The sequence below is a fragment of the Sander vitreus genome, chromosome 23, assembly GCF_031162955.1.
Source record: "Sander vitreus isolate 19-12246 chromosome 23, sanVit1, whole genome shotgun sequence".
In the NCBI taxonomy this organism is placed as follows: domain Eukaryota; kingdom Metazoa; phylum Chordata; class Actinopteri; order Perciformes; family Percidae; genus Sander; species Sander vitreus.
This window is the reverse complement of record NC_135877.1, coordinates 18,959,115-18,985,441: the sequence shown is the minus strand read 5'-3', so window position 1 is coordinate 18,985,441 and position 26,327 is coordinate 18,959,115. Positions and strand designations below refer to the sequence as shown.

The 26,327-nt window shown below is 38.5% G+C and overlaps 3 protein-coding genes across 5 annotated transcripts; 1 reads left to right on the top strand and 2 right to left on the bottom strand.

The window, feature by feature from the left end:
- Positions 1-146: 146 nt before the first annotated feature.
- On the bottom strand, positions 147-2,402 carry meig1 (meiosis/spermiogenesis associated 1). 2 transcript variants are annotated; one of them, XM_078242784.1, is made up of 3 exons: positions 2,284-2,402; positions 721-874; positions 147-428 (listed from the first exon to the last, which is right to left on the bottom strand). In XM_078242784.1, exons 1-3 carry the CDS (start codon positions 2,307-2,309, stop codon positions 300-302), a joined length of 309 nt encoding a protein of 102 aa, XP_078098910.1. In that variant the 5' UTR covers positions 2,310-2,402; the 3' UTR covers positions 147-299. The 2 variants fall into 2 exon arrangements, with proteins under 2 accessions (XP_078098910.1, XP_078098911.1); XM_078242785.1 differs by lacking the exon at positions 2,284-2,402 and adding an exon at positions 1,694-1,783 and having other exon boundaries at positions 149-428.
- On the top strand, positions 2,211-12,927 carry dclre1c (DNA cross-link repair 1C, PSO2 homolog (S. cerevisiae)). The gene is made up of 15 exons (XM_078242783.1): positions 2,211-2,319; positions 2,537-2,588; positions 3,023-3,107; positions 3,453-3,512; positions 3,645-3,700; positions 4,618-4,719; positions 4,898-4,970; positions 5,837-5,977; positions 6,305-6,406; positions 7,028-7,164; positions 7,355-7,409; positions 7,749-7,837; positions 8,198-8,295; positions 10,768-10,854; positions 11,299-12,927. Exons 1-15 carry the CDS (start codon positions 2,211-2,213, stop codon positions 12,054-12,056), a joined length of 2,004 nt encoding a protein of 667 aa, XP_078098909.1. The 3' UTR covers positions 12,057-12,927.
- Positions 12,928-15,359: 2,432 nt separating this feature from the next.
- On the bottom strand, positions 15,360-20,378 carry LOC144512349 (overexpressed in colon carcinoma 1 protein-like). Of its 2 annotated transcripts, none has more exons than XM_078243044.1 (6): positions 20,133-20,378; positions 19,491-19,515; positions 19,277-19,312; positions 19,080-19,156; positions 18,068-18,141; positions 15,360-16,659 (listed from the first exon to the last, which is right to left on the bottom strand). In XM_078243044.1, the coding sequence occupies exons 1-5, from the start codon at positions 20,197-20,199 to the stop codon at positions 18,086-18,088; spliced, it is 261 nt and encodes an 86-aa protein (XP_078099170.1). In that variant the 5' UTR covers positions 20,200-20,378; the 3' UTR covers positions 15,360-16,659; positions 18,068-18,085. The 2 variants fall into 2 exon arrangements, with proteins under 2 accessions (XP_078099170.1, XP_078099171.1); XM_078243045.1 differs by having other exon boundaries at positions 15,360-16,650.
- Positions 20,379-26,327: the final 5,949 nt, after the last annotated feature.

Sequence of the window (26,327 nt, the reverse complement as noted above, 5' to 3'; positions counted from 1 at the left end):
TGGTGCCACACACTTTTGTCAGAACAGGCAAATACTTAAATGACTTTAAGGTAAACTATTCCTTTAGCAAAACCATGCAGAGGAATAATTATGTGTGGAAAAACAAAAGTCACTGGTCCAAGAGAAACACAATCACACACCAGCTGTTTACAAAGCAACTCTCATGTGCAGTTTTAAAATCCATTTATTAAAAACAGAGAGGCCATCTTCTTCTTCAAAGAGGAAGTATCTGTGCCTATAGTTTTTGTCGTCAGGCTACCGTTATATTATAACGATAAATGGATGGAGTCGAGAACACCTTAATATGCATAAACTTTGACTTTGTAGAGATCACGTTCTTCACACTCCCTTTTCCTGCTGTAGTAATAAAATGTGTTGTCTCGACGTTGGAGCTTCTTCACAAAGCCGGACTCTGGCCATTTGTCAATCTGAGACAAACACAGAAAAAGAGACAGGGATGATATTTATTATTTATTTAACTGACTATACCTCTTACATGTATATAGCATTTGTTATTTTAATGGAACTCCTGTATCCTCTATATGGAGTACTTCTTTTGGAACCCTGTTCATCTTTTTTTATTTAAAAGGACATACTGCTAACAAGTTTTTTTTAGGTAGGCTACTGTTGAATGGACACAGCAGGTCTTTTATCCACCAATAAAAGTGATTCCATTTGTGAATCAATGACACAGTTACACATTCAGATCAGAATATTTACCAAGGCCCCTTGTTTGACCTGTATGTACTCCATTTCATCTCTGTAGCCGGCCTCCTGGAATCTGAATAGATTTTCCACCTCTGCTGTCCATCCTTTGGCTCTGCTCATGGACTTTGGCTTGGAGTTGTTATCAGTACAGGACATGGTGGTGATGCTGAAATATGTCATAGAAATTAACAGTTTCTTCAATTCCTGGTATCAGACTGGTATCTGATGACTAACAAAACAGGGAAAGAAATGCCTTTTAATTGGGTCATAATTGACTCATCAGATACTTTTACTTCAGTAAAAGTATCTGATGAGTCAATTATGACCCAATTTTCAACCAATTTTCAAACCAAGCTGGAGCAGGAAATAAATAACAGTATATTGAGGTTCAAACGAAGCTGAACTGATCTGAACTGCTTTATTGTCTTACCACAAAAACAAACACGTTTCTACTGGGCACTATATAGCAGGGGATTCAGATTTAACCAGGCAACGTAAATATTTGCCTCCATTCTCGATTTTCGTAAGAATCAGCAAAGACACTTACAACAATGCATAAGAGTTTAAACATTTCGGCATGCAAATGACCCACCGAGCAGCACTAGCGAACTGTCCGATGGAACTGGCTTATTTTGGCAGAGGAATACTGTGTCACCTTGCCAGTCATAAAACGGGACCTTTTACAAAAAATAGTGCTGCTTGATGCATGACAGTGTATGCCGAACTAAATAATCGACACTAGCAATTAGTAGAAGATCTAAAAGAAAAGTATATGGTATTAGTTTATTTTAATATAAGCAGTGATACTTTAAAATACAACATTCTTGAATCGAGTTTCGCGCGTTTCGGGCTAACAACGACGACATGTAACCTCGGCTTTTTTATAACGTCAGTTGACAAGATCGCACAGTCGCATATACTCACATTTGAACACATTACATTCTATATAGTTTTTACATTAAAATACTGGTTGCAGTTGACTTACATGACTTTTTTTTAATGAGTTTCTTTCCGTTTCGTTAGCAAGTGATGACAGTTAACCTCTGTGGCTTCTCTTTGGTTGCCTGGTTACCGTGAACTTTCTTCTTCTGTGTTGGAGGACACAGGCCAAAAGTATTGAAAAGCTTCCAGGAGATGGCGCCAAATGACTTGGCAGCAAAACAATAAAGAAACTGACTACTCTAACTAACGCAGTATGGTAAACAGTATTACTCTGGTATTTAAGGAAAGGAAGCATATGTTAAGCAAAGTGTAAAAGAAAATCTGAAGAACGAGGTTTAGTTAAAGAAGAATACCATAGTATAAATTGACAATAGATGGCGGTAACACCCACTAAATGCCAAGAACCGTACTAAAAACAAACGACGAAGAAGATTCACTGAAATTGATGGGCGGGACAAACAAACAGACGATGTCAACAAAATAGCCGTCAACGTTTGATTCATTTAACACGATACCACCAACCGGTTCCGAGCTTTAACAGTCTATGGTTCCGCGTAAAGATGAGTTCATTTGCAGGTCGAATGAAGGAGTATCCCACCCTTTCTCTGGACCGGTTCGACCGGGAGAACTTACATGCCCGGGCATATTTCCTCTCCCATTGTCACAAAGGTGAGCCATAGACATGTAACGTTATGTCAAAGATCCTCTATACTAAACCGTCTCTGGTTATGTCTATGAAGGTGAGCCTGGTAGCTAGCTAGCACCATCAACCTTGGTATGTTAGACTTGAATTGGCAACAGTACAATTGATAACATTTAGCATTCACGTAGACCTGTAAAAACATATTACAAGTGTCTCTGTTGTTTATCTGTTTTATCTTAACAGATCACATGAAAGGACTAAAAGGACCAATACTGAAGAGAAAACTGCAGTTCAGGTGAATACAGTATATTGAGAGGGAACTGTTATTGACCATTTTGGCACAGGCTTCTAAATGCTTTTACTCAAGTTCTCCGGCATAATTAATCAGGCCAGCAAAATGATTGGTTCACCCCAAACTTCCCTAACTACACTGTTCACTCGTCTGATCAAGCAATGATGGTGATGCAATTATATCCCCTCCTCTGTACAGTAAAATAGATCTGTAACTTGTTAAAGTGTATCCTGAATTGCTCTCCCCAACACAGATTCCAATAAGCAACTCCATCTCCTAGAAAAATCAGTAATTTCATGAGAGCTATAAACAGGGGCTCTAAAAACCTGGAACAATTAAAGACCACAGATTATTAAGACACATAACTTGTATAAACTTAGGGAAAAACTAAACTGAGTTGTAATTTGTTGTATTACTGTATTCTGTTTGGGTTCCAGTCGTACAGTCAGGCTTTACTGCTCCTTCGTGACCAAAGAACTTCTGCTGAGCAATCCCAAGTACTCTTTCTGGGAGGAATACATTGTAAGTCCCCTCTGTTACTGCCCTTTTCACTGTGTATGAAGGTGATTATTAGGAGTATTATCTACTACCACTGAGTAACAGTGAATACCACAATCAAAGTCAACTTAGAGTAGATATATCTGCTTACTTACACAAAACGTTTGGATATTTGTACACTGTTAACATAACTTTTTTACTTCAGTTGATTTCCCGTGTGTTTGACAGTCATTTTTGGCTTTTACACAAAACCATCATATCTTAAGGTTGCTTTGCATTCTTGTATTTTGGTGGAATTGGCAGTTTTGTCTCTTCTTCCATGGATTTTGATCCATTTTTCTTTCTCTCATGCTGAATCGTCTGTTTTAGGTTCCTTTAGAGCTAGAAAGCCCAACTCAGATTTCTCTGGTTGACGAGGCATCTGGAGAGGTAAAAACTGAGGAGTGGTTTAATAGTCAGTCCAGTCAGACATGTAGATTTAGCTCATCAGTTATCATCATAATTGTATGTGCCCTTCTAATTGATTTTATTTAACCATCTTGTCTGGTGTTTGTTTGACAGAAAGAAGAGATTGTGGTCACGTTGCTTCCTGCAGGCCACTGTCCCGGCTCTGTTATGCAAGTTAAACCATTCTTAAACTCTTCCTAATTTTCTATGTGTTGTTTGTTTATACATGTTGCTACAACATGCAAGGAAGATAACCACTCATACAGTAACAGTATACAACATTTTCTTCTATGTCCAATGCTTGATTTCCCCCCCTCAGACCTCTGGTAGTTTCTTTTATGATGCACTGGAGCTTGTTGATATTTCATTTCACCCAGAGAGTTGATTTGACTTTTTTTTGTTTTTTTTGTTTGTTGATTAAGTTTATTTTGAACAATACAAAAGATAAATAAGAACATGTACATTTCACTACATGCAAGAAAACCAACAAAACGCAAACATATCTTTCAAATTATTGTAAATGATTCAAATAAGGATTTCCATGTTCAAAAAGGAGTAGGAAGAAGTAAAAAAAAAGAACTTTTCTGGTCCTACCCCCTTTTTCTACTTTACAGTTTCTATTTGTATTTACAAACAATTTAATTCTTCACTTATTTATACATGTATACTTACACATACATGCATATATACCTACTTACTGGCACATATCCACATGCGTACCCATATACACATTCATACACACATACATATACACATTATTTTTTTCTTTTCCCGCTATCACCTAATCCATGTTTCATCTGTCAGTTATATCAAACTGAATTATAACCCATCCAAACTAGACATAATATACAACCCCAAGAACAATACATCCAATGTGACATGTTAATGGACTCCAATGGGTATTTAAAAAAAAAAACAACAACACATTAATGGCTCTCCTCCAGAGACCGAGAGGAGTCTGCAAGGGAAAATACACAATATATAGAACAAATATATTCTGTTGTGGAAAGCTTGCTATGAAAAAGTAATTGTTAAGATATCTTAACATCAAAAGTCAAAATCTGAAACGGTGTGTTTCTGTGTGCAGGTTCCTGTTTGAGGGTTCCCGTGGAAATGTTCTGTATACAGGAGACTTCAGGTTGGCTGCTGGCGACGTCTCGAGAATAGAACATCTGCACTCCGGCAACAGGTTGGTCCTGACGAACATCGTCACTGTTTTCTGTTCCATCGAGTCTCAGAAGTTCCTGAGAACCAGACAGGACAAGTTTGATCATTTCTTCAGATAATTCAGGGATTATTTAGGCCTTCTCTGAAGCTGTTTCTGCTTTTTTTCACCTAAACCTTCTTGTATCATGTTTCACATACAGAGTGAAGGATATTCAGAGTGTTTATCTGGACTCCACTTTCTATGACCCACGATTCTACCAGATTCCTACTCGGGTACGTTTTTGGGATGGCAACAGAATTCAATGGCTGTGGAATTTCAGGAACATTGGAGTCTTTTAGCGGTGAAGTCCAGTCCATCAGAGGAAAATAAAGAAATTACTCATCCAAAGAAAAGCAACTCACTTTGTGCTTGGACTGGTAACAAACATCATGTAGGTCGTAGTGTTACAGAAAGTAGAGCTGCAACGATCGATTAGTTGATCTACAGACATTTAAATGGCAACAAATTTCTATCAATTTGAGTTGTTTTTTTTTTTTAAAGAAAAGATGCCAAACTATTTTTGTTCCAGCTTCTCAAATGTGAATGTTTTAAGGTATAATTGGTCTACTGCAACTGTAAAACGAATATCTTTGGATTTTGGTCGCTGGTCGACGCTTGGTCGACCTTTTATAGATCAAACGATTAATTAAGGGTAATTGTAGTGATCATTGATAAAGAAAATCATCATTAGTGGGGCACCTGGTTAGCTCACCTGGTTGAGCGTGCGTCTCATGTACAGAGGCTGAGTCCTTGCTGCGGCGGCCGTGGGTTCGATTCCAACCTGCAGCCCTTTGATGCATATCATTCCACCTCTCTCTTCCCCCTCTCTCTCCCACTTTCCTGTCTTAATCTGTCCTATAAATAAAGGTAAGAAAAGTAAAAGTCATACAGTGCATATCACGTGGTTTGAACCTTGTTGATAAAACCCATAAGAACTCTTAAAAGGTAGTTTTTTGTGATTGTAATGTGTTTAATGTTTGTAATGTTTTAGTGTATTTGTGTTTGAATTATTTTATTCATAGATTCTTTATATGTTTTTCTATATATAATCCTGATCTTGATGATTATAGAATATATCATTTTTCGTGTTTGTGTGCAGGAGGTCTGTCTGAACGGTATCTCAGAGCTTGTTGGGAACTGGATCAGTAAGAGTTCATATCATGTTGTTTGGCTCAACTGTAAAGCTGCGTATGGATATGAATACCTGTTTACCAACCTGGGAGAGGAGTTCAACACACAGGTAACACAAACACAAGTTTCTGTACACCTTGGGTGCCCCAGTAGGACACCGGGTAGGGTGGTACCATTAAGGCTGAGGCCTAACCGCAGCGGCCAGGGTTCAAGTCCGGCCCTGGGCCCTTTGCTGCAGGTCTTCCCCTCTCTCCATGATTTCCTCTCTGTTTCTCTGTTCAATCATAAAATGCCTAAAAATCTTTAAAAAAAAAAATCTGTACACATACTCTATAATGTTATTTCATGCACAAAGCCATACTTGTGTAAACATCTCCTGCTAAAGTACAATTATGAAATATTTTCCTTTTTTGTTGTTGTTTGATTGTACTCTCAGATTCATGTCAAAAATCTGGCGATGTTCAAGAAGATGCCGGAGATCCTGAACTACGTGACGACTGACCGAAGGACACAGATCCATGCCTGTCGACACCCTAGGGTCCTCTTTTATGTCTCTCACACACACATACACATATCCAAGGTTTCTCTCAGGTTATTCAGGGCAATAAGTGGGCCCTTATCAGCCACATATCCTAAAATTTGGCAAATGCTTGTAGACAGTCTGAGGCTGCAGCCCTTCTCCCTCTACCAGCAGTAGATTTTAGATTTGTTTCCAGAGAGATATTATGAAGTTTATATAGTGACTTTTCTGTTGTAAACATTGCTGTTGCTGCTCTAGAAACAATATTTTGTCATATTAAAAGTATATATAAAAATGCTAATCCTGCTCTGAATGTATTCTTTGTTTTGCAATGTAATAAAAAAAGAACTATTAAGAGTTTAGATAAGATAAAGTACTGGCCTGGGAGTATCGATAAGAGTAGTACTAGCCTTAAAGAACAGTCATGGTATTTATTTTGTGCAGATCCCAAAAATATTGAGTTACATTTATTTTTACAAATTTGTAATCCTAAAAACACAGTAATACAGTATTTTTTTATGTTGTTAATCTTTTTGTTAGGCGTGTCAGGAACCATCATTTCTACTGCGTCATAGTTCTAAACTCAAGTGTCTTTTATTTGCCGATTCATTTATTGAGTCCTGAATTTTGTGTGTGTAGGATGAGGAGTTTTTCCAAGGCAGCCGGCTGCCGTGTGGCTGCACAGCCTCTGACGGGACTCCTCTTCGTATCATCAGCATCAAACCGTCCACCATGTGGTTCGGAGAGAGAATGAAGAAAACCAACGTCATAATAAAGTAAGAGCAGGTTCAAATGTCTCAAGAGTTTGTGGAAATACCAATCCAAGTCAAGGTCTTTCAAATTTAAAATTCAGTTGGAATGAAATCTGATCGATGTTTGTGTTTAAAAAGACACTGAAAGAAGAATTTGTTATAAATCACATTAAGTTTGGTTTATACTGCTAAATATGCTTTTTTGTTTTTCCAGAACAGGAGCCAGTTCCTTCAGAGCCTGCTTCAGTTTTCACTCCTCCTACTCAGAGGTACATTTTTTTTATTTAAATAATTGAATAGTATTATTAAACCAGAGTTATGTGACTGTGGTTAGACATGGACAGTGTATTAGTTTGTTACATGCATGAGTCTGATAGAAGCTTGTTGTGTTTTCCACAGCTAATAATGTTATACAGTCATGCTGGTTTTCAATATTGAGCGTTTTTAGCGCTCCTTTCCTCATTTACATACTTTAAAAAGTGAAACACTGAGGCATTTGTAATCAAGTAGATTTCAATTGTCATGTCTTTGTTTATCCACACACACACACACATACACGCATATTACACACATCTATTGAGGCTCACAATGTTCCTCTCTGATTTCAGATTAAAAACTTCCTCTCCTACCTCCAGCCAGTCAACATATACCCCAGTGTTATCCCTATTGGTCGGACACTGACTGAGGTTACACAGATGTGAGTGAAGTTTTATTTATTCTGATTTTAATTTAACCTGCAGACCAAAATGTTCAGCAATGGACCTTGACATTTTTCATTTTCTTTACTATATATAATGTGAAGTCTAAGGCTGAAATGATTGGTCGATTGACAGAAATGAATCTAATCAACTAGGTTCACTTATCAAGTAAAAAGATACCAAACATTTTCTTGTTTCAGCTTTTCAATTTTGAGGATTTGCTTCTTCGTCTTCTGTGGTAGTAAAGTGAATATCTTTTGGTGTGGACTGTTGGTTGGACAAAAAAATAAATAAAAAAATGACTATTGCTAAAACTGTTAAAACAGCCGTAATAACGTTGACACTGTGTGTTTGAACAGGTTGAAGCTGATGTGTAGAAACCAGTCTGATCAAGCAGCGTCCATATACAAACCTCTGGGAGTCCTCAAACGCTGCATAGTGGAGCAACCTACATACGGTGACACACACACACACACACACACACACACACACACACACACACACACACACACATAACCACAACAGGTGCTCTGCACAATAATGCATCTGTAACTGGATCTGTAGCTGTGAGGCTTGTTTATAGGTCACCATATGGAATATGTGTGCTTCAGGGAAACTAGCTGAATGTTTGGGAGGTCTTTCCAGAGGACAACAATCATTCATTCAGATTCAGAAAATGATTTATTGCCAAGTAAGTAACACTTACAAGGAATTTGGTTAATTTATGTTAGTAAGTTAGTATGGTTTAGTGCATTCATTTTATGAATACAAGAAGCACTGTTTGCATCAGATGTGTATGGACGGGTGGCCCACTACTGCGCAATTATGTGTGAGTGCCACCCATTTGAAAGATGGATGAGTTAATCAAATTTCTGAATTAAAGTATTAGCTCAGACGTCGCCAGCACAGGGTGCACTCAGCCAGCAACAGGTTTCATACATTTATACTGTACTAATAAAATAATAATAATATTATAATAATAATAATAATAATAATAATAATTGACGGTGATCAAGCTAGCTCATTTGTCCACAACCCTCCTCATGTATACATGCCAATACAGAGCTCTTAGTTAGACTTCTTTTACAGAGAAGCACCACAAAGAAAACTAGGAGCATTCTCAGAGCTGGCCATGTTAGAAACACTCCCCCTAATATTTGAAGTGACAAGCCAGGCGACACAGCTAAAGATGCCTCCCCCAACAGAGCGCTGAGCCCAGCTCACCTGCTTCCCTCGATGCCTCTGAGGCAGGATCCGGCCCAATAAAAGTGACTTCTCGTTGGTAAATGAGCCTATTAATGCATGTCTAGATCATGTGTGTGCATGTGTGTGTACTCGGGCATGCATGGGTAATGGAAAAAAATAACAACAGAGTGAAATAATTGTATGTAGTTATTCTTCTAAAGTCATTGCTTACTACGCAAATGGTGATTAGGTAAGATATATATGTTTCTATTTTTTGCGATCAGAGCCCTAACTGTACAGATGGTCTATAGCCGTTGGGTGATCGTCATTTGTTTATAAGTTAACGTAGCTGCAGAACTGAAGGTTCGGCAGTTACAGTTTTGGTCAGTTCTGGTGTTTCTGTATGAATCACTTTGTTTTTCGAACTAACCCTAACCCTCTATATCGGGACCGTTCAGGTGCTGCCAGAAATTCTGCCGGATGTCCCTCTTTTTAGGTCGGTTGTTCGTCACCTTCCTCTTTCTTTGTGTTGGCATTTTAAACTCTGGTGGATTTCTGAGGACTATGGTTAACTGCTCCTCAGATCTCTGCAGGGTAAATCCAGACAGCTAGCTAGACTATCTGTCCAACCTGAGTTTTCTCTCGCATGACTAAAACAACCTTTGAACGAAGACGTGTTCCACCAAAACAAGTTCCTTCCCGAGGCTATTTTGCAGCAGCACCGTTGCTGCGTCCATCGCTAAGCGCTGCCCAAGATAATTGTGATTGGTTTAAAGAAATCCCAATAACCCAGAACACGTTTTTCTCCCATCCCGGTATGCTGTGTGGGACTAGTTTAGAACTAATTTTGCCTGCTGCATCATGTTGTATTCTCAATATGACTGTTTTCTGACTCGGTCTCAGTGTAACTGGTACGAAGCATTTGCATACATTAAAACCTGTTATCTTAAAAGGGTAATTATGTTATGTATGATTTAATAGGACACAATAAGCCTCTTCCAGGAATATTTCAGACTGTAGGTGGAAGTTATTCTTGTGCCACCCAATCATGTGCATCTCAATATTTCTGGCTAAGCATTTGCATGTTCAGCAATAGGTTACAAAAAAACCATCACTTTATTTAAAAAAAACAAAAAAACATTTTCTGATTACATTTTGTAATAATACTGTAAATACCGGAGCTGTTGTTTGAGGGGTTTTTCTATTTTGATCTAAAGCAATAAAGTTTAGAAATATAACCACATTATTTATGGTATTCTATAACATTTACATAAAGAAAAACTATTGCTACAAACAGAACTTTTTCCCCCACATTTTTACTGATCCACAATTTCAGAAGCCTGTGAATCAGTGTTTGCAAACTTTTAAAAATCATATTTCTATGTATTTTTTATTAGATTTTTAAGTAATTTTTTTTTTTTTTTTTTTTTTTATAACAGGGCAGAGCAGGGAATACCAAGAATACATTGGTCATTGATGTCATAATATGGCCTTAAATCTGGTATTATTTTATGCCAAATACATACAAATCAAACTCTGATAAAAAGATAAATTGCAATGATAAAAAATCAGGTAAGCATAAATTCAGATTAGGAATATATTAAATATTTCACATGTGCAGAAGATGACATTCTAGGGGTAGATATTTGACGTTTCATCATTGATCAATAGAAGCTTTGTACATTAAGAAACCACCGTATCATGTGTCTAATGAAAGTATGTAAGTTTGATTTTCTCTGTACAGATTCAGACAGTGATGACGGGCTGTTTGAGCAGCTGGACCTGGCACCAGTGAGGAAGAAGATGGCGCTGAACCGAGACATAAAAAACGGTGCATAAATATTTCAACTTCTTTTTGTAGCATGAGGTCTCTTTTTTGGTCCCTGGTATTAGGGCTGGGCAATATATCAATATTAAATCCATATCGTGATATGAGACTACATGTAGATATCGTTTTTGATTTTGGATATGGTAATATTGTTAAATCCTAAGTGCTGTCTTTTCCTGGTTTTAAAGGCTGCATTACAGTAAAGTGATGTACTTTTCTGAACTTACCAGACTGTTCTAGCTGTTCTAATATTGTCTTTAACCACTTAGTCATTATATCCACATTATTGATGATTTTTTTTTAAATCTCAAATCTAATTGTGAAAATATTTTGTTAACGCACCGATTGTCAATGCGTGATATCTGATTTGTATCCATATTGCCCAGCCCTGCCTGGTATGTATTGGTTATTATTTACAACATTTTCTTTTCGATCTGTAATTCTTAGTGAAAGCTCAGAGTCCTCAGAAGACAGCGCCCCCTGTGTCTGTGGAGGAGTCTTTCCCTCTGACGGTCGCAGACGTGCAGCCTGTTGCTCGCAACTATGTGGACTGCACCGAGTCCAATGATGAAGAGGAAGATGAGGGGGAGGAGGAGGAGAATGAGGGAAAGGAGGATACAAAACAGACGAAGGAGGAGGTGAACGAGACGATAAAAGGAACTGAGAAAAAGATGATTGAGGTCGAAGGAAGTGGCTCCTCTAATCCTCCGAAATGGGAGGACTTCTTCACTACGGAAACGCTGACTGACAGCCAGAACAGCCTCACCAGCCAATTACAATCCTGCTGCTCTGTCCCGAGCTCCTCCCCCTCTAAAACGACTGGTTCACAGACCCCAGATCTGTTCAGTGATGAGGAGGAAACCCCCGATAACTTCAGTCTGACCCTGTCCGCCTCTCTGTCAAATCATTCCTCCCAGAACCAGGACTCATATTTACCTGACACTCTGATCCTCCATACAGAGCAGAGGGGGCGGGAACAAGGAGACTCGAGGACCAATACTGTTTCTCAGGAGAAGGAGAGCAACGGCCAAAACATCCAATCAGAGCTGGAGGAGCTCTCAGAGTCTCAGGCCTCGTCGGACTTTGATATTCCCTGCACGCCAGAGTCAAAAATACCACAAACTGATGAACTGTCGCAGTTGTACAGGAAGCTGGCGTCAGGAGAGGAAGTTGTCATCAGAAAGGGAAGTCAGGGCTCCATGTGAAGGAATGTTAAAGGACATTTTTGGTGAGCCAAATTCCCTGTATTTCATCCACCTATATGCTGCAAGATTACTGGTTTATGTGTGTGATAAGCACATAATGAGCTTCTATAATACCTCACATGCCTTAAAGTGAGACCATTCCTCTCCAGTCTCAGTCGAACCTCCAAACCACACCAACCTCAGTATGTAAAGCAACCCACACAACATTTATTCCAATGCACTTTAAGTTCCCCCGGTGCCCTACATGCATTTATGCACCTGTGCACTTCACAGCTGACTCTCCATTTTTGTTGACAGTTTGTGGTTTGTTCTGTTAGACACTTCAAGGATCAAGTAGGTGAAGTTTTTGTATCAAATCAGAACTCTTAAAGTATTTCAAATAAACAGCATTTTTGTAAACATTGAAAGTTCAGATCAATTATTAGTTTGACTTTATACTAATTATACTAAAAACCTTCAAATATTCAACCCTGAGACAAACGACACTATGTATTTGGGATCGATTCAGCACATTTTAAAAGATGGTCATGAAAATTATTCATAACAAACATTGGCTGCTATTTTCTTTAAGATTATTTTTTGCGCTTTTCCGCCTTTAATTTTTGACAGGACAGCTAGGTGAGAAAGGGGCAAGACATGCAGGAAATTATCACAGGTCGGATTCGAACCCTGGACCTCTCCGTCGAGGCATAAACCTCTCAGTAAATGTGCGCCTGCTCTACCACTGAGCCAACCCGGCCACCATTGGCTGCTATTTTTGATAAAGATGCTTTTGTCTATTGTCTAAATTTGTCTATTACAGAATTGTGAGCAAGATGTGTAATAAGTGGGACATTTTACATTTAAGAAATAAACTTGTAAGTACTAACAACACTGTTTCTAAACGTATCTTCTCACATATTTTATGTCTATGTATTTCAATTTCTGTAACTTTTGAAACTTATTGGCCGACGTGCTAATAGAAATGCAGTATATCTAAAAGATTTAGTCCGAAAAACTCATATTCACTTTTCACATATGACCTTAATCTTCTTCCACTTTTCATTTATTTGAGTCTAGTTAAAACAATTATCAAACTTCATTTTATCCTGGAGTTAGTGTTACCTATTTGTCTTTATATGAGATGTTTAAACAAAGATTTCACGAAAGCGTCTGAAAGTTGATTTGAAAAAACAATTGAGACAGCAAAGCAACATTCGAGGGAAAAGATTTTTCTTTCCCACTCCTCTACCAATCTTTAAAAACATTTTTAAAGACAGAAAACTGAAACAAGATTTGAATATCCAGTTTTTTCTTACAATAACTCAAATTATGTTAAAGCTAAAGTGCGTAGTTTCTGCCGCCCCCATGAGGAATTCTAAATAATGACAACAAAACGTTGGCGTGTCCACATGATACAAGCCTTCCGTCATCGCGCACAGCCTCCACTCCTCATCCACGCAGTTGCTAGTAGCCAAGGAGGACACGGACGATTAAAAAAAACATGATGGACTCTTCAGAAGAGGGAATTATCTTCACTCGAGTTTCTGCATGGAAAGTCACCGGACGACACAATCTTCAGAACATAGCCATACTGAGAAATCCAGAGAGAGTTGTGTGGAGCTGATAGTCTTAATTAGCTTTGTAGCAACTCATTTGGCAACGGCTGGAATGTAACGGACGTTCATTAATATCAAAAAGTTACGCACTAAAGCTTTAAATATGTAGTACAGCAGATGACGACTGATGGTGGTGAGAAAGCAGGAGTATAAAAGTCCTTTAACTAAAAAGCTCTGATCTCTGCATTTGTTACCACTTATCATTTGCGCTGAAATACAACCTGAAGACTTATGAGTTTTATTAGATAGTGTGGCTTATGTGGCTGAATTTAAAGTGCCCATATTATGAAAAAATCACTTTTTCTGGGATTTGAGGTGTTATTTTGTGTCTCTGGTGCTTCCACACGCATACAAACTTGGAAAAAAAACATCCATGCTGTTTTGAGTGAGATACGGGTTTCTGAATGTGTCCTGCCTTCAGTCTCCGGGTGAGCTGGTCAAACTCGGCAGGGCTTTTTACGTCACTAGCCGAAACAAGGTGGCTAACCGTAGCATGCTAGCGCTAGCATGCTAGCTCGTTCTGAATGGCAAAACACTGCTACACAACACACACTAGTTCACCATAATCTACAAAAGAACTACTTGCATGTCCGTATTCTGCAGGTATTCCACGCAAAGTTGGAAGTGCGCCCTCGTTTAGAAGAAGTCTCCCGGCTAATCCTGCCTTGTACTAACTGAAGTTGGAGAAACAAACAGCTAGCTGATGTGATCCTTACCTAGCTACTGCGCATGTGCGACTCCCAACAAAGATGTTACAGCAGTGAGAGGTCTCACTCTATAGCTAAAACAGAGACCTGAACACAGGGTGAAAAGAGGAGCTGCAGCAATGTGCAGTACAACAAAAATATGGTGTTTTTTGAAAATTTAAACCATGTAAACCTATTCTGGTACAACCTCAAAATACAATTATGAACCTGAAAATGAGAATACTATGGCCGCTTTAAACAAACTTTCGAGTTTTTATTTCAACTATTTGAAAACTAAAATTGAGAAACATCAGAGCCAGTGTCAAACCGAGAAGTGCTTTATGTTGCTCTAAGACCGAGCAACATGCAAAAAGTCCACATACTGTAGATACCACTGTCAACACTGTGTCTAGATTTCGTAACTTTTCTCTCCCTGGAAACTTAATTTACAATTTTAGCAACTTCTGACCAGCTGTGTTGACTCTGCAGCATTACACACATGTACAATCCAAATCTCCACAGTCCTTTATGCATGTGTACGACATAATATGTTTACTTTTAGCATCTTCCGAAGCAACTAACAGCTGATCTCCTGGGTTCACCTTGTAAAAGCCCAAAGGAGAAGACTATTTCACTGCCATCCTCTCACAGCAGGAGCCACCTACTGTGCTGTATTGTGTCCTGAAGACGACAAGAGTCTGCAGGTTTTCATTACAAACAAACCGCTCTACACGTGAGTACTGAAATGTTTATCCTGCCTTTATTACTTTTATACTGTTAAGCACTTTGTAAACTTCCAGAAAAAGTGTTCTCTAACTAATGTTTCTTTCTATTATAATCAAGCAAATGTCGTTCACATAGTTCTACAAACTTTAAATCCATCTTTGGACATCCTGCAGCTGTTTTGCTTGGATGAAAGTTGCATATAACCTAAAGGAGAGCTTAAAACATAAGGTCTGACTTATTCCATATTTTTGTTATTGTCAACAAATCTTACAAAACCACGAAGAAATAAAAGAAATTGTTAATCACAAAAAAAAGACCCAAAACCAACAACAAAACAAAACATCATAGTCCGTCCCTCAATACTTTCTGACTTCCTTACTCTGTCTGTAACCTGACTCGCCGCGTTTGTTAACACAGAACCATCTGAGAAACCGTTGTTGGAAGCTGTTTTGAAAATGGCAGGCACTTTCAAAATAATACCTGGCTGAACCAGCTGTCTATCACGTCCGCCATTGTTCTTTTGAACGAACAGTCGCAGAAATCACACACGTAAACCACGCTCGTAGCTGCCAGCAGCTCCTCACCAGACGCTGAGTAGTTCAGTTCGCTGCTGTTTGAACACAAACGCATTACTTGAAGCCTGACAAGATTTTTGTGTGATATGTGATCTCGTGATACCTTGAGAATCCAGCTGCCGTGCAAGGTAACTCTGCCTGTAGATCTCAGCTCCAAGCCTGCGGGTCACTACTGAATTTAAAAAAACTGTTCACAAATATAAAGTTTTATTTAAAAAACAAAATAAAAAAAGGCATGATTTAGCCTTTTTTTTTTTTATTTAGTTTTTTTCTGACCCAGCTGGTCATTTAACCTTTATCAAACAAAGAAGGAAAATAGTGCATTTGTTGGGGACTATTTTCAGCAGCAAATTAATCCACATTTGGTATTTGTGGCAGCCGGACAGAGTATTTGGAAAAAATAAAGTACAGTATATGTGTTCGTGGTGATGAAGGAACTTGTCACCCAGTGCAACAGTGTGGCTCACTGATAGTGTGGCTCACTGTTTAATAGTTTTTGGACAACAATGGAGCTCTATGACACAGAGGAAGAAGATAAATCAGGCCTTAGATACACCCTGACAGTTGTTGGTTTTGGTCTTTTTATGGGTTTTATTGACTGAATATCACAGGACCTTTCCTTTAATATATTTTACATGTAATCGTACAAGATATTCAGAGCTTAAATTAGTACTACTGTACTTACTCTCAACAAGGAGAGCTACCACAGCTTCCAATAAAAAAAACCTGGATCCTCTTCATGCAATGATCTAAACGCAAACCGTCACTGTTTTTTAAGAGTTCAGGTTGACATCTGCTCCCATAAAATCACAAATGTTTTTAGCCAGTTTGTTTGACACAACAGGCTCCACAGCCAGTTTATCCAGATGGAGCTGATCCCATTAAAGTCCTCACAGAGGACGCTGGGAGAGAAGATTGGCTCGCCGGGTGCTGCTGTTTCCCATTCGAGACTTGGTAAGCTCCTGATGACAAACACTTTCTTCTTCTTTCTTTCTTCTGTATCATTCGTCTGTTGCACCTTTCAGCTCACAGAGAGGCATAAAAAACATGATTAATTTCAAGGGATTTATTTAACTGGTAAAACAACTGAAACATAAGCACATTAAAGCACAGTGTCAGTGCATAAGTATTTTAATGACTGCATGATTTTATAGACACAATGAACAAAACCCAAAGAGGGTTAACAATGTTGAATATACTGTTTAATTACAGTTGCTGTAATGATCTCATGTTACTTTTAAATTGCAATGAGCTTTTGTTCTTATAAGATACGTTAAGATAAGCTAGAACTTGTTGCAGTACAAAGTAAGAGAGTGAAAATATATATAGTGAAAATAAAAACTATAACAATTAAGGTGCAAAAATCAAACCAAATGTACACAATGCCAGAAATGGAAACCGCTAACGGTAAGGGTCATACAAATAAACATGGGTTAGTCTGCTTAAATACAAATACAAAATAAGTGCTGGAATTACTTATAAGCTATTAGGGAAATAGAAAACTTAAAAGCCTAAAACAAGCAAAAACACAGGTGTGGTCCTTTTAAGATAGTAGTTGTGGCAATGTAGGTCTATTGCTTCAGTCCTCCACTTTGGTCCAGACTATAATAGCTCAGAAACTATTGCCATGAAATTTCATATAGTCATGTTCTCCAGAAGATTACACCCACTGACTTTGGTCAACCCCTGACTTTTAGACAAATATCTGCAAAACAAACATTCCCATGAGCCTCAGCTTTTCTTTGTATTTACTCTCTGAAGAGACTCTCTCGGCTACTCTAAATGTGTTTTTCCTAGTTTCTACTGTCAGTATTGTATAAAAGTCAACTTGCAGAGATCACTGAATCACACATTTTGAACTGGTGAGGATTGAGCTGAGACGTAATTTCCTCATAATTGTATGGATTGGAGTCAGTTTTTCTCTATTTATAAATTGATAATGATTTATAAACTCTTTTTAAGAGCCTTGCATTTGAAGGATTTTTAGAGGCTTGAAAAGGTGACAAAGGTGAAAAATAAATAGTCTTATGTCTCTGGAATGATGGACACAACTACTGAAAACAAACTCATTCAGTTTACTTTATTTCAGCAGGATAACCCACTCAGTATTAAAGCTGCTTACTAGGTACTTATATTAAAAACATAATTTTCCTTTACCTGTGAGGAGATATATTATGATGACACACGCAAGTTTCTAGTGTCTGCAAGTTGATATTCACAACGCTGACATTAAACCTACTGGTAAATAAGCTTTTAAGCAGTGAAGTAAAGAGCAGGTGAAATAAAGATAAGCAAAAACACAGGTATGGTCCTTTAACCACTGACACGACATCGAAGCTCTCAGGCAGTGAAAAACTGGAGGAGGTCCACACACACACACACACACACACACACACACACACACACACACACACACACACACACACCTGGGCTCTTCATTAAAATCAGAGTCCGTCCCCCCACAGCGGCCTCCTGAGGGACAACAAGTCTCTCTCATGCTCTGTGGAGGACAGTTTAATTAATTAACACACACACCAAATATTAAATGAAATGCATGTTTAGCACTAACAAAATATAAAACACATATACAGCACTTAATTGTATAGATATACACGCACATGTAAGGGTCAAGATCAAGAAAACAATTGACATGCAGACTGTGAAGTGATCATCATTGTTTTCTCTCTCCCATGCTCTCATGGCCCTGGAGACTCAACAGGAAATTGTGTGTGTGTGTGTGTGTGTGTGTGTGTGTGTGTGTGTGTGTGTGTGTGTGTGTGTGTGTGTCAGTGTCAGAAACTAAACACAAACGCATTTGTTAACTATAAAAAATATCTGACAAAAAGTCTTGTTTTTCATCTGACCCACATTTAGATAAAAACATCGATGCTAGTTTCTTGTTTTTGTGTGTCTTTTTGGGGCGTTTTCAAACCTATAGTTAGTTTGCTCTGGTCTAAATCGGGGGATAAGTTGGTAGACTTGATTTGGTTTTTGTGATACAGAAAAACATTCAAGGGATCCAGCAAGAAAAGCAAACACAGGATAGGAAAGTCCTGAAGAAGATCCTATGTGCCTAAATATCAAGGATCTATTTACTTTGTTGCTAGTTCAGGTCAGACTTTGAGTATGCTAGCAACTGTTGATTTTGCCGTTTCGTTCATCTGCATCCCAGTATGCAAACCTGGCACCTGGCACCTGGCTACGGGAGCAGCTCCGCTAAAACCTGCAGCGCACGCCTCGTAGTTGGGTCAGATTGAGGTCGGCTCACGTAAAACTGCATTTAATTAGCTTAACTTATTTTGTTGTGGTTTTCTTATGTTCTTCGATCTGTGTGTGTGTGTGTGTGTGTGTGTGTGTGTGTGTGTGTGTGTGTGTGTGTGTGTGTGTGTGTGTGTGTGTGTGTGTGTGTGTGTGTGTGTGTGTGTGTGTGTGTGTTACCTCTGAGTGATCCTAACTGTACTTGAGGAATGTTGCTCAGGTCTGCAGGAAAACCCACGTACACACCTCCATAGTTCCTTTATACAACAACACAAACAATATGTGTAAAGTAAGTAAGTGTAAATGTAAAATGATTTTATATAAGTAATTGATATAGATATAGAGATATTACATATTTTTCGAATTGAATGACTCACTGCCATTTGTCATCTCCTGGCACAGACTCTTCTGATCTGTCAACACACACACACAGATGTTAAAACATGTCTGTGTTGTTTGACCTTTCTTTGATGTTTTTCTGTTTACGTAGAACTTTTAATGTGTGTTTGTGTGTGTGTTTGTGTGTGTGTGTGTGTGTGTGTGTGTGTGTGTCTTTTCATGAAAGAGGTAAAAGTTGTTATATGAACTTACACCTTTGATGAAGACTCAACACGACCTGAGGTCACAAACAGACAGATAAATGAATAGATGAATAAGTTGACAATTTCTCAGTTAAATTAATAATCTGTAACATTTACATTTGCACACGTTTCTTTGCTATCACCTATGACTACAGTAACGTAACAGAAATGCAACCTGCAGCAACAACAAGAAGTATGAAACAAAAGAAGCAATAAAAAAATAAATAAATGGGCCTCAGCTGTTTCTAATCATTGGCTCATTTCACAGCTGCATGGACAGTAACATCCAACCACATTCCTGCAGGTGTTTACAGAGCTGACATTATAAACTGACCCTGTCACAGCTCACTGCTCAGATACAGATTTAACTTGTTTTAATTTAGGTAAACCATCCCCTAAAAGGTGGCGATTGTTAAGATACAACATGAAACTGGTATGAGTGCAGAGTTCATCTCATCAGCTTACCTGCAATTTGTATGGTCAAAACAAAGTGCTTTTAACAGCATTATATGACAAACATTTTCTACAATAACTTAAATACAACTAAAAGAGAAAGAGACTTTAAATCAATTTTATTATCTCTTATTATCTCTACTAGATAAACCAAATGTTCTTCTATTTCAGACACAAACATCTTCTCAGTGTTTCTCACCTCCAGTGCTGCTGCTGCTGCTGCTGCTGCTGTTGGTGGTGGCTTGTGAGGAATTTCCACATCCCATCTCTCACCTGAGTCTGTAAAAGCACAGACGAAGAGGAAGGAAAGAATAGATGAATGAGAGGAAGAAGCAGTAAAGAACAAGACATGCACCAAGAAATAAATAGGGAGGAGGTGCTTTCTGTCTTTCCTTTTTCTTTTCCTCTGTGTCTATCTACTGAACCTCTCAGCATGGAGGAAGGATTAAAATGACGGCAAGAAAAGAGAGAGAGAGAGAGAGAGAGAGAGAGAGAGAGAGAGAGAGAGAGAGAGAGAGAGAGAGAGAGAGAGAGAGAGAGAGAGAGAGAGAGAGAGAGAGAGAGAGAGAGAGAGAGAGAGAGAGAACTGCTAGAAGCAGAGTGTTCACCCCTGCTGTTGAGAAAGTATGTGTGTTTTAGAGTGTCCGCTGCTTTGAAATCTCTGCACAATTTGAAGGCAGTAGATCAAAGTCAGCTTGAATCTATTTAATTTCTGCCTGAATACAATAGAAGTGGACTTGAGTGGGATTAAGGGAGAGCAGAAGGGACAGTAAAATGTGGAAGTTCAGCTGGAAACACACCTGAAGAAAACCAACTTCTACCAACACACACACACATAGTTGCTCATGTCTTCGCAGTCAGACATGAGCAACTAAGTAAATACAGAGCTACTGTACTGTAAACTAGTCTCCAGATATTATTAGATGTATTTTTTTGTGTTTTTGTGTATTAAGTGTTTACAAAATAGTGAACTTGAGGTAGCATTTCAGAGGGTTGCAGTGATGCAGTTACACGTCAAATAATTGAATGCATGGAGGGAGTTCCTGAAAATATTTTTTTCTAAAATATCAATAACAATCTACTGCAGTCTGGCACAAGAATGCAGTGTTTTTCAGCCTCAAAAGCAAGCCAATGCTAGCATGTGAAATTCAAGTTAAAAGAAGTGGAAAACTGGCAGGAAATATAATTTTTACATTTATCTTTTTACATCAAAATAATCTTAAAATACAGTACTTTATTATAAGTTTCTCTTTCTCTGATTTCTTGTGTGTGCTTACTTTGTTGAGGGTTTACATGTAAAAGCTGTAGATGGTAGTTGTCACTTCAGAAGTAAAATATGTTGATGGCCTTTTAATGGTCATTGTTTTCCATGTTAGAGCACTTTGTACATGCTGTCTTATACCAAAGACAGCTGTGCTTGAAATGTTTTATTTTCCAATCTGTAAGTTGATATTTATTTCACAGATACTGTTTGTATTTACTTTTCTTCTTTACTCTCTTCTTTTCGTTGTTTCAGATAAGATAAGCCAGACAGAAAGGAGTGCAGATAAATAAAGAACGTAAAAGATGAATACTAAGCGGTATATACAACTAAAATAAAAATGGAACTAAAAAAAATATATACAAGAGACAAAATTAGGAGGTAAAGTGACAATGGTATGATTCATAGCAGCAGGGTCTAGTATATGTAAACAGCATACACCAGACTAATATATATATTCCAAGACAAGAGATACGTATGAGACGCAATGAAGAAAGAGACAGGAACATCAACTACATCAAAAAAGTACTTTATGACATGTATTAGTAATGACCTTTTATGGCAGCCAGAATCAGCTGAAAATAAAGTAAAGTTAGTTTGTTCTCACTCATGTAATGGAACCCTAATACTATGTAACACAAGCTATAGGTAGAACACAAATAGAGCTGTTTCACCAGGCAACTTCCCAAAATCCCGTGAGAACACAAGTTCTCACGCCTGACTGCGCCGGAGCAGTTTGCACATAAAAGGGGAGGAAACTGAGGAAAACATCTAGGTGAAATGGTGGATGAATATGTGACAATATAATTTTTCCGTTAACACACAACAGAAACACATGATTTAAAATATTAATGTACAGCAATTTCTTTTTGAACACCTGCTAAAGGTAATCTCATACTGCATGTGTGTGAGCAGCTGATGTCAGAACGTACTGACCCACAGGCAGGCTTTAAATGGTTTTATAATGAAACGCAGTGTCTCCACATGTCCACAGGTCAGCTGACTGAGCAGATTCCTGTGTGATGTAGAAACAGATGTATAAGGAGGGAAATGGAGGCTTCACTGATGCTAAAACGTTATAACATGCATTGTGTTAATTAATTCCTAAAACGACCTGGTTAGACTGTATGTTAAAGGTCCCATGGCATGAGAATTTCACTTTATGAGGTTTTTTTAATATTAATATGCGTTCTCCCAGCCTGCCTATGGTCCCCCAGTGGCTAGAAATGGTGATAGGTGTAAACCGAGCCCTGGGTATCCTGCTCTGCCTTTGAGAAAATGAAAGCTCAGATGGGCCGATCTGGAATCTTCCCTTTATGATGTCATAAGGAGGAAGGTTACCTCCCCTTTCTCTGTTTTGTCCACCCAGAGAATTTGGCCCGCCCATGAGAAAAAGAGAGACATCATTGCTTGAAAACAAGCGAAGCATGGCAGTTGGTCAAGGCCACACCCCCACCCTCCACCTTGCCCCCCCCCTCTCCTCCTCAATAGCATTTAAAGCTACAGACACAGAAATGGCACATCCTAAGTAAAGCTCATTGTGGGACTGGCTCTAGTGGCTGTAATTCTGCACCAAGGCTGAATTTCGGGAAAGAGACTTCAGATACAGTATTAGGGGACCACTAAGGCCTATATAAAAGAGACTTCAGATACAGTATTAGGGGACCACTAAGGTCTATATAAAAGAGACTTCAGATACAGTATTAGGGGGACCACTAAGGGACTATATAAAAGAGACTTCAGATACAGTATTAGGGGACCACTAAGGCCTATATAAAAGAGACTTCAGATACAGTATTAGGGGACCACTAAGGTCTATATAAAAGAGACTTCAGATACAGTATTAGGGGACCACTAAGGCCTATATAAAAGAGACTTCAGATAGAGAATTAGGGGACCACTAAGGTCTATATAAAAGAGACTTCAGATACAGTATTAGGGGACCACTAAGGCCTATATAAAAGCATCCAAAAAGCAGCATGTCATAGGACCTTTTAAATCCTTCATCATTCTCCAGTTGGTGAGATTGATGCTGTTGTTCATGAGCAGGTGTAGGAAGTCAGAGGTGGGAAACATAATTATCGAGTGACGTGTTTGTTTGACTTCTCACAACTGTGGCATGCTGAACCAGTTAACATTATCGCACTGGTGTGATGATTTATAAATAAACGTGCAGAAAATCTTCAACCATTTACAGACAATCTTGTGATGTTTTACTTTCTAATCTGAACACTGGAAGTATCAGCTCCAAAAGCCCCAGACAGGAGAGCATCTTCTTTTCTGGTTAACTGACAAATAATGTGTTATTTGGACAAGTTTGGCCTCTTTCCAAGCAGAATGACACCTTTAGGCTTAAAGCTGGTGTAGGCAGTTTCCTGGAAAAAGGAAAACAAATGCCAGAATTTGAAAATCCAGCCTCCTCCTGCAGCCTTTCCCTCTCTGTCCTCAGCCCCTCCCCTAATACAGTACCTTTTTGAGTATGAGTCATTTATTTCAATCATCTCCATCATCATAGTGATCCCGATGCCATTATATAGCAGCAATTCTATGAGAATGACCGTCCTGTTTTCTTTGTAAAGTCCTTTGAGATGACAGACTGTGATTCGAGGCTCTAGCTCGCTACAGAAACATGAACTTGAATTAGCCGCAGCCGAGAGATTTTGGCTACGGTTAGCAGAAGGCTAAACTATTAGCAACATTTGTTGTCAGACCTTCTTTGAGACTCTTTGTGAGAAGTCAGTCTTCCTTTATTGGTTTGCTTTGCAGTGTAGGCAGTTGTTGCCAATGCTGGAATAGCAACTTTTTCTGCAGGACTTTCGGCCATTGAATCATGGTTTCACCATCTTAAGGGACGTGCACGTACATTTGCATTTATAGAACAGCCAATAGGAGCGCTTTATTTTTGAAATGACCTGTGATTGGCCAAAGTCTCCCATCACAGGCTAGATTATCTAAAGCCTGAAAACGAGAGAAGGAGCAGAAGTCGAGTTTTCTCTCAGACCAGTCGAATTACAATATGCTGAAAGGTTATTATGGAATTTTTAGCTAGTCTCTAACTGTATGTTTTTGGTGCTGAGCAGGTACTGTACAGCACAGTGGGTTTATAGAGCTTTAATGCTAAAAACAGCTGCCTGCTGTGGCTGAAAACGAAACAGAGTGGAGAGAGTGAATCAAAACAGTAAAGTTGTGGGTCAGACAGCTAAACATTGAGCTAAAACACTTTTTATAGCACCCAAAAGCATCCACAATTTCCCCAAAATCCTTCTGGCCTTCCGTTGTTGATAAGGGGGTTTAGGGTAGCAGTAGCTCAGTCCGTATGGAGTTTGGTTGGGAACCGGAAGGTCGTAGGGAGTGTTGATCGGTAGCTGGAGAGGTGCCAGTTCACCTCCTGGGCACTGCCAAGGTGCCCTTGAGCAAGGCCCTCCCTATGACATCTCTCCATTAGTGTGAATAACATGTATAGGTCCTGAGCATGTGTGTGTGTGTGTGTATTTCAGGCCTGTGTGTAATGTGTGTGCAACTGTACTAACGTAGTGAAAAATGTGAATTTCGGGATAAATAAAGGCATGTCTTCTGTCTAAACGGAAACCCTTCAAAACATCAACAGCAAGCTAGGAGGACTTTTGGTGATTTGTGGAGCTGTAACGTCCCTGCCAGAGCAATCAATATTATTTTTGTAATTGAATTGTGTTTTGCAAAAGCCCATAATTGGTAGATTCTTGTCTGTGATTGGTTGATATTAATAACAGACTTTACGTTTCTGTCTCGCTGCAGAAGAAAAAAAAACACTGTTCCTCCATTAGGCTCAGAAGTACGTCTTGTTTTTCACCAACCTTGTCCTCTCTGCTCCTGAATCTTAGAATGACTCATGCCACCCACACACATGCGCTTGATACACATGAACACACACATACACACACACACACACACACACACACACACACACACACACAGACTCTGCTACGCTCACCTGAATTACAGGGCTAAGCAAAGTGACTCTCAGAACATAATTAATAATTTTCAGCGTTTCCAGCAGGAATTGAAAATTACTCCTGGACAGATGCTAAGGAATTTCATCAAGCACTCAAGTTTTAATGTGCAGCGTTTATATAAAAACCAATGCTGTTTGTTCAGTGGTTTTATTTAGAAAGATTTAAAAGAAAGACAATTCTACATTTCTCTGACTCTGACTCTCTTTAGCAGTGTAAAGTGTGTTTTGTCCGACAGGTTTTCCCTTATGCATAGATGACTCCAGATTTACACGTTTTTTAAGGAAAATAAATGTCAGGGTTCTGGGGGGTAAAACTGGTTTATAAGCTGCAGTGAGGCAGCATCTTTGTCTGAGCCATTTCCGGCTCAACACTGACACATCATGTGAATACAGCAGCCAGCAGAGTGACACATTACATAAGGTAAAGGTAAAGAAGGTAAAGGTAAAGAATAAAGACAATTTAAACAAACAGGATATGAACACATGACTCAACAACAGTGTTTGAGTTGTAGCGTTTGAAGCTGTAGTTCCTCATTAAGAACAGAAGGTGACAGTGTTGTCACATATGTATCAGATTTAAATCGAGGCATTGGAATTTATTTGAGCCAATTTGAAACCGATTTGCAATATTTCTTGTTTTTATGTTTGTGTCCTTAAAGACGTCTGTATATGCGGTTCAGATTTTGTTTAGATGGAAGCTGTCTTTGTCTCTGAATTAATTATTAATAACACAAAATATAATCAACAAAATAAATGAGGATGTGATAGTATAGATAAAGATAAAACTTTATTTATATCTGGGAGGGAATTAACAAACTACCCAGCAGTATGTATATATATATATATATATATGTTTTAATGTATATTTAGCAGTAAATAAAGTAATTAAAATGACCCCACCATTACCAGCTGGCACATGAATGTGATGAAAACATAAAAGCATCAATACTTATAATCCAATTATATGATGTACATTATTCTGAAATGGGCCAATCTGCATAATGAGTACTTCTACTTTTGGTATTGTAAGTATATTTTGATGCTAATACCTTTGTAATTAAGTAACACATTTTGAATGTATGACTTTTACTTGTAACAGAGTATTTCTACACTGTGGAATTGCTACTTTTTACTTAAGTATA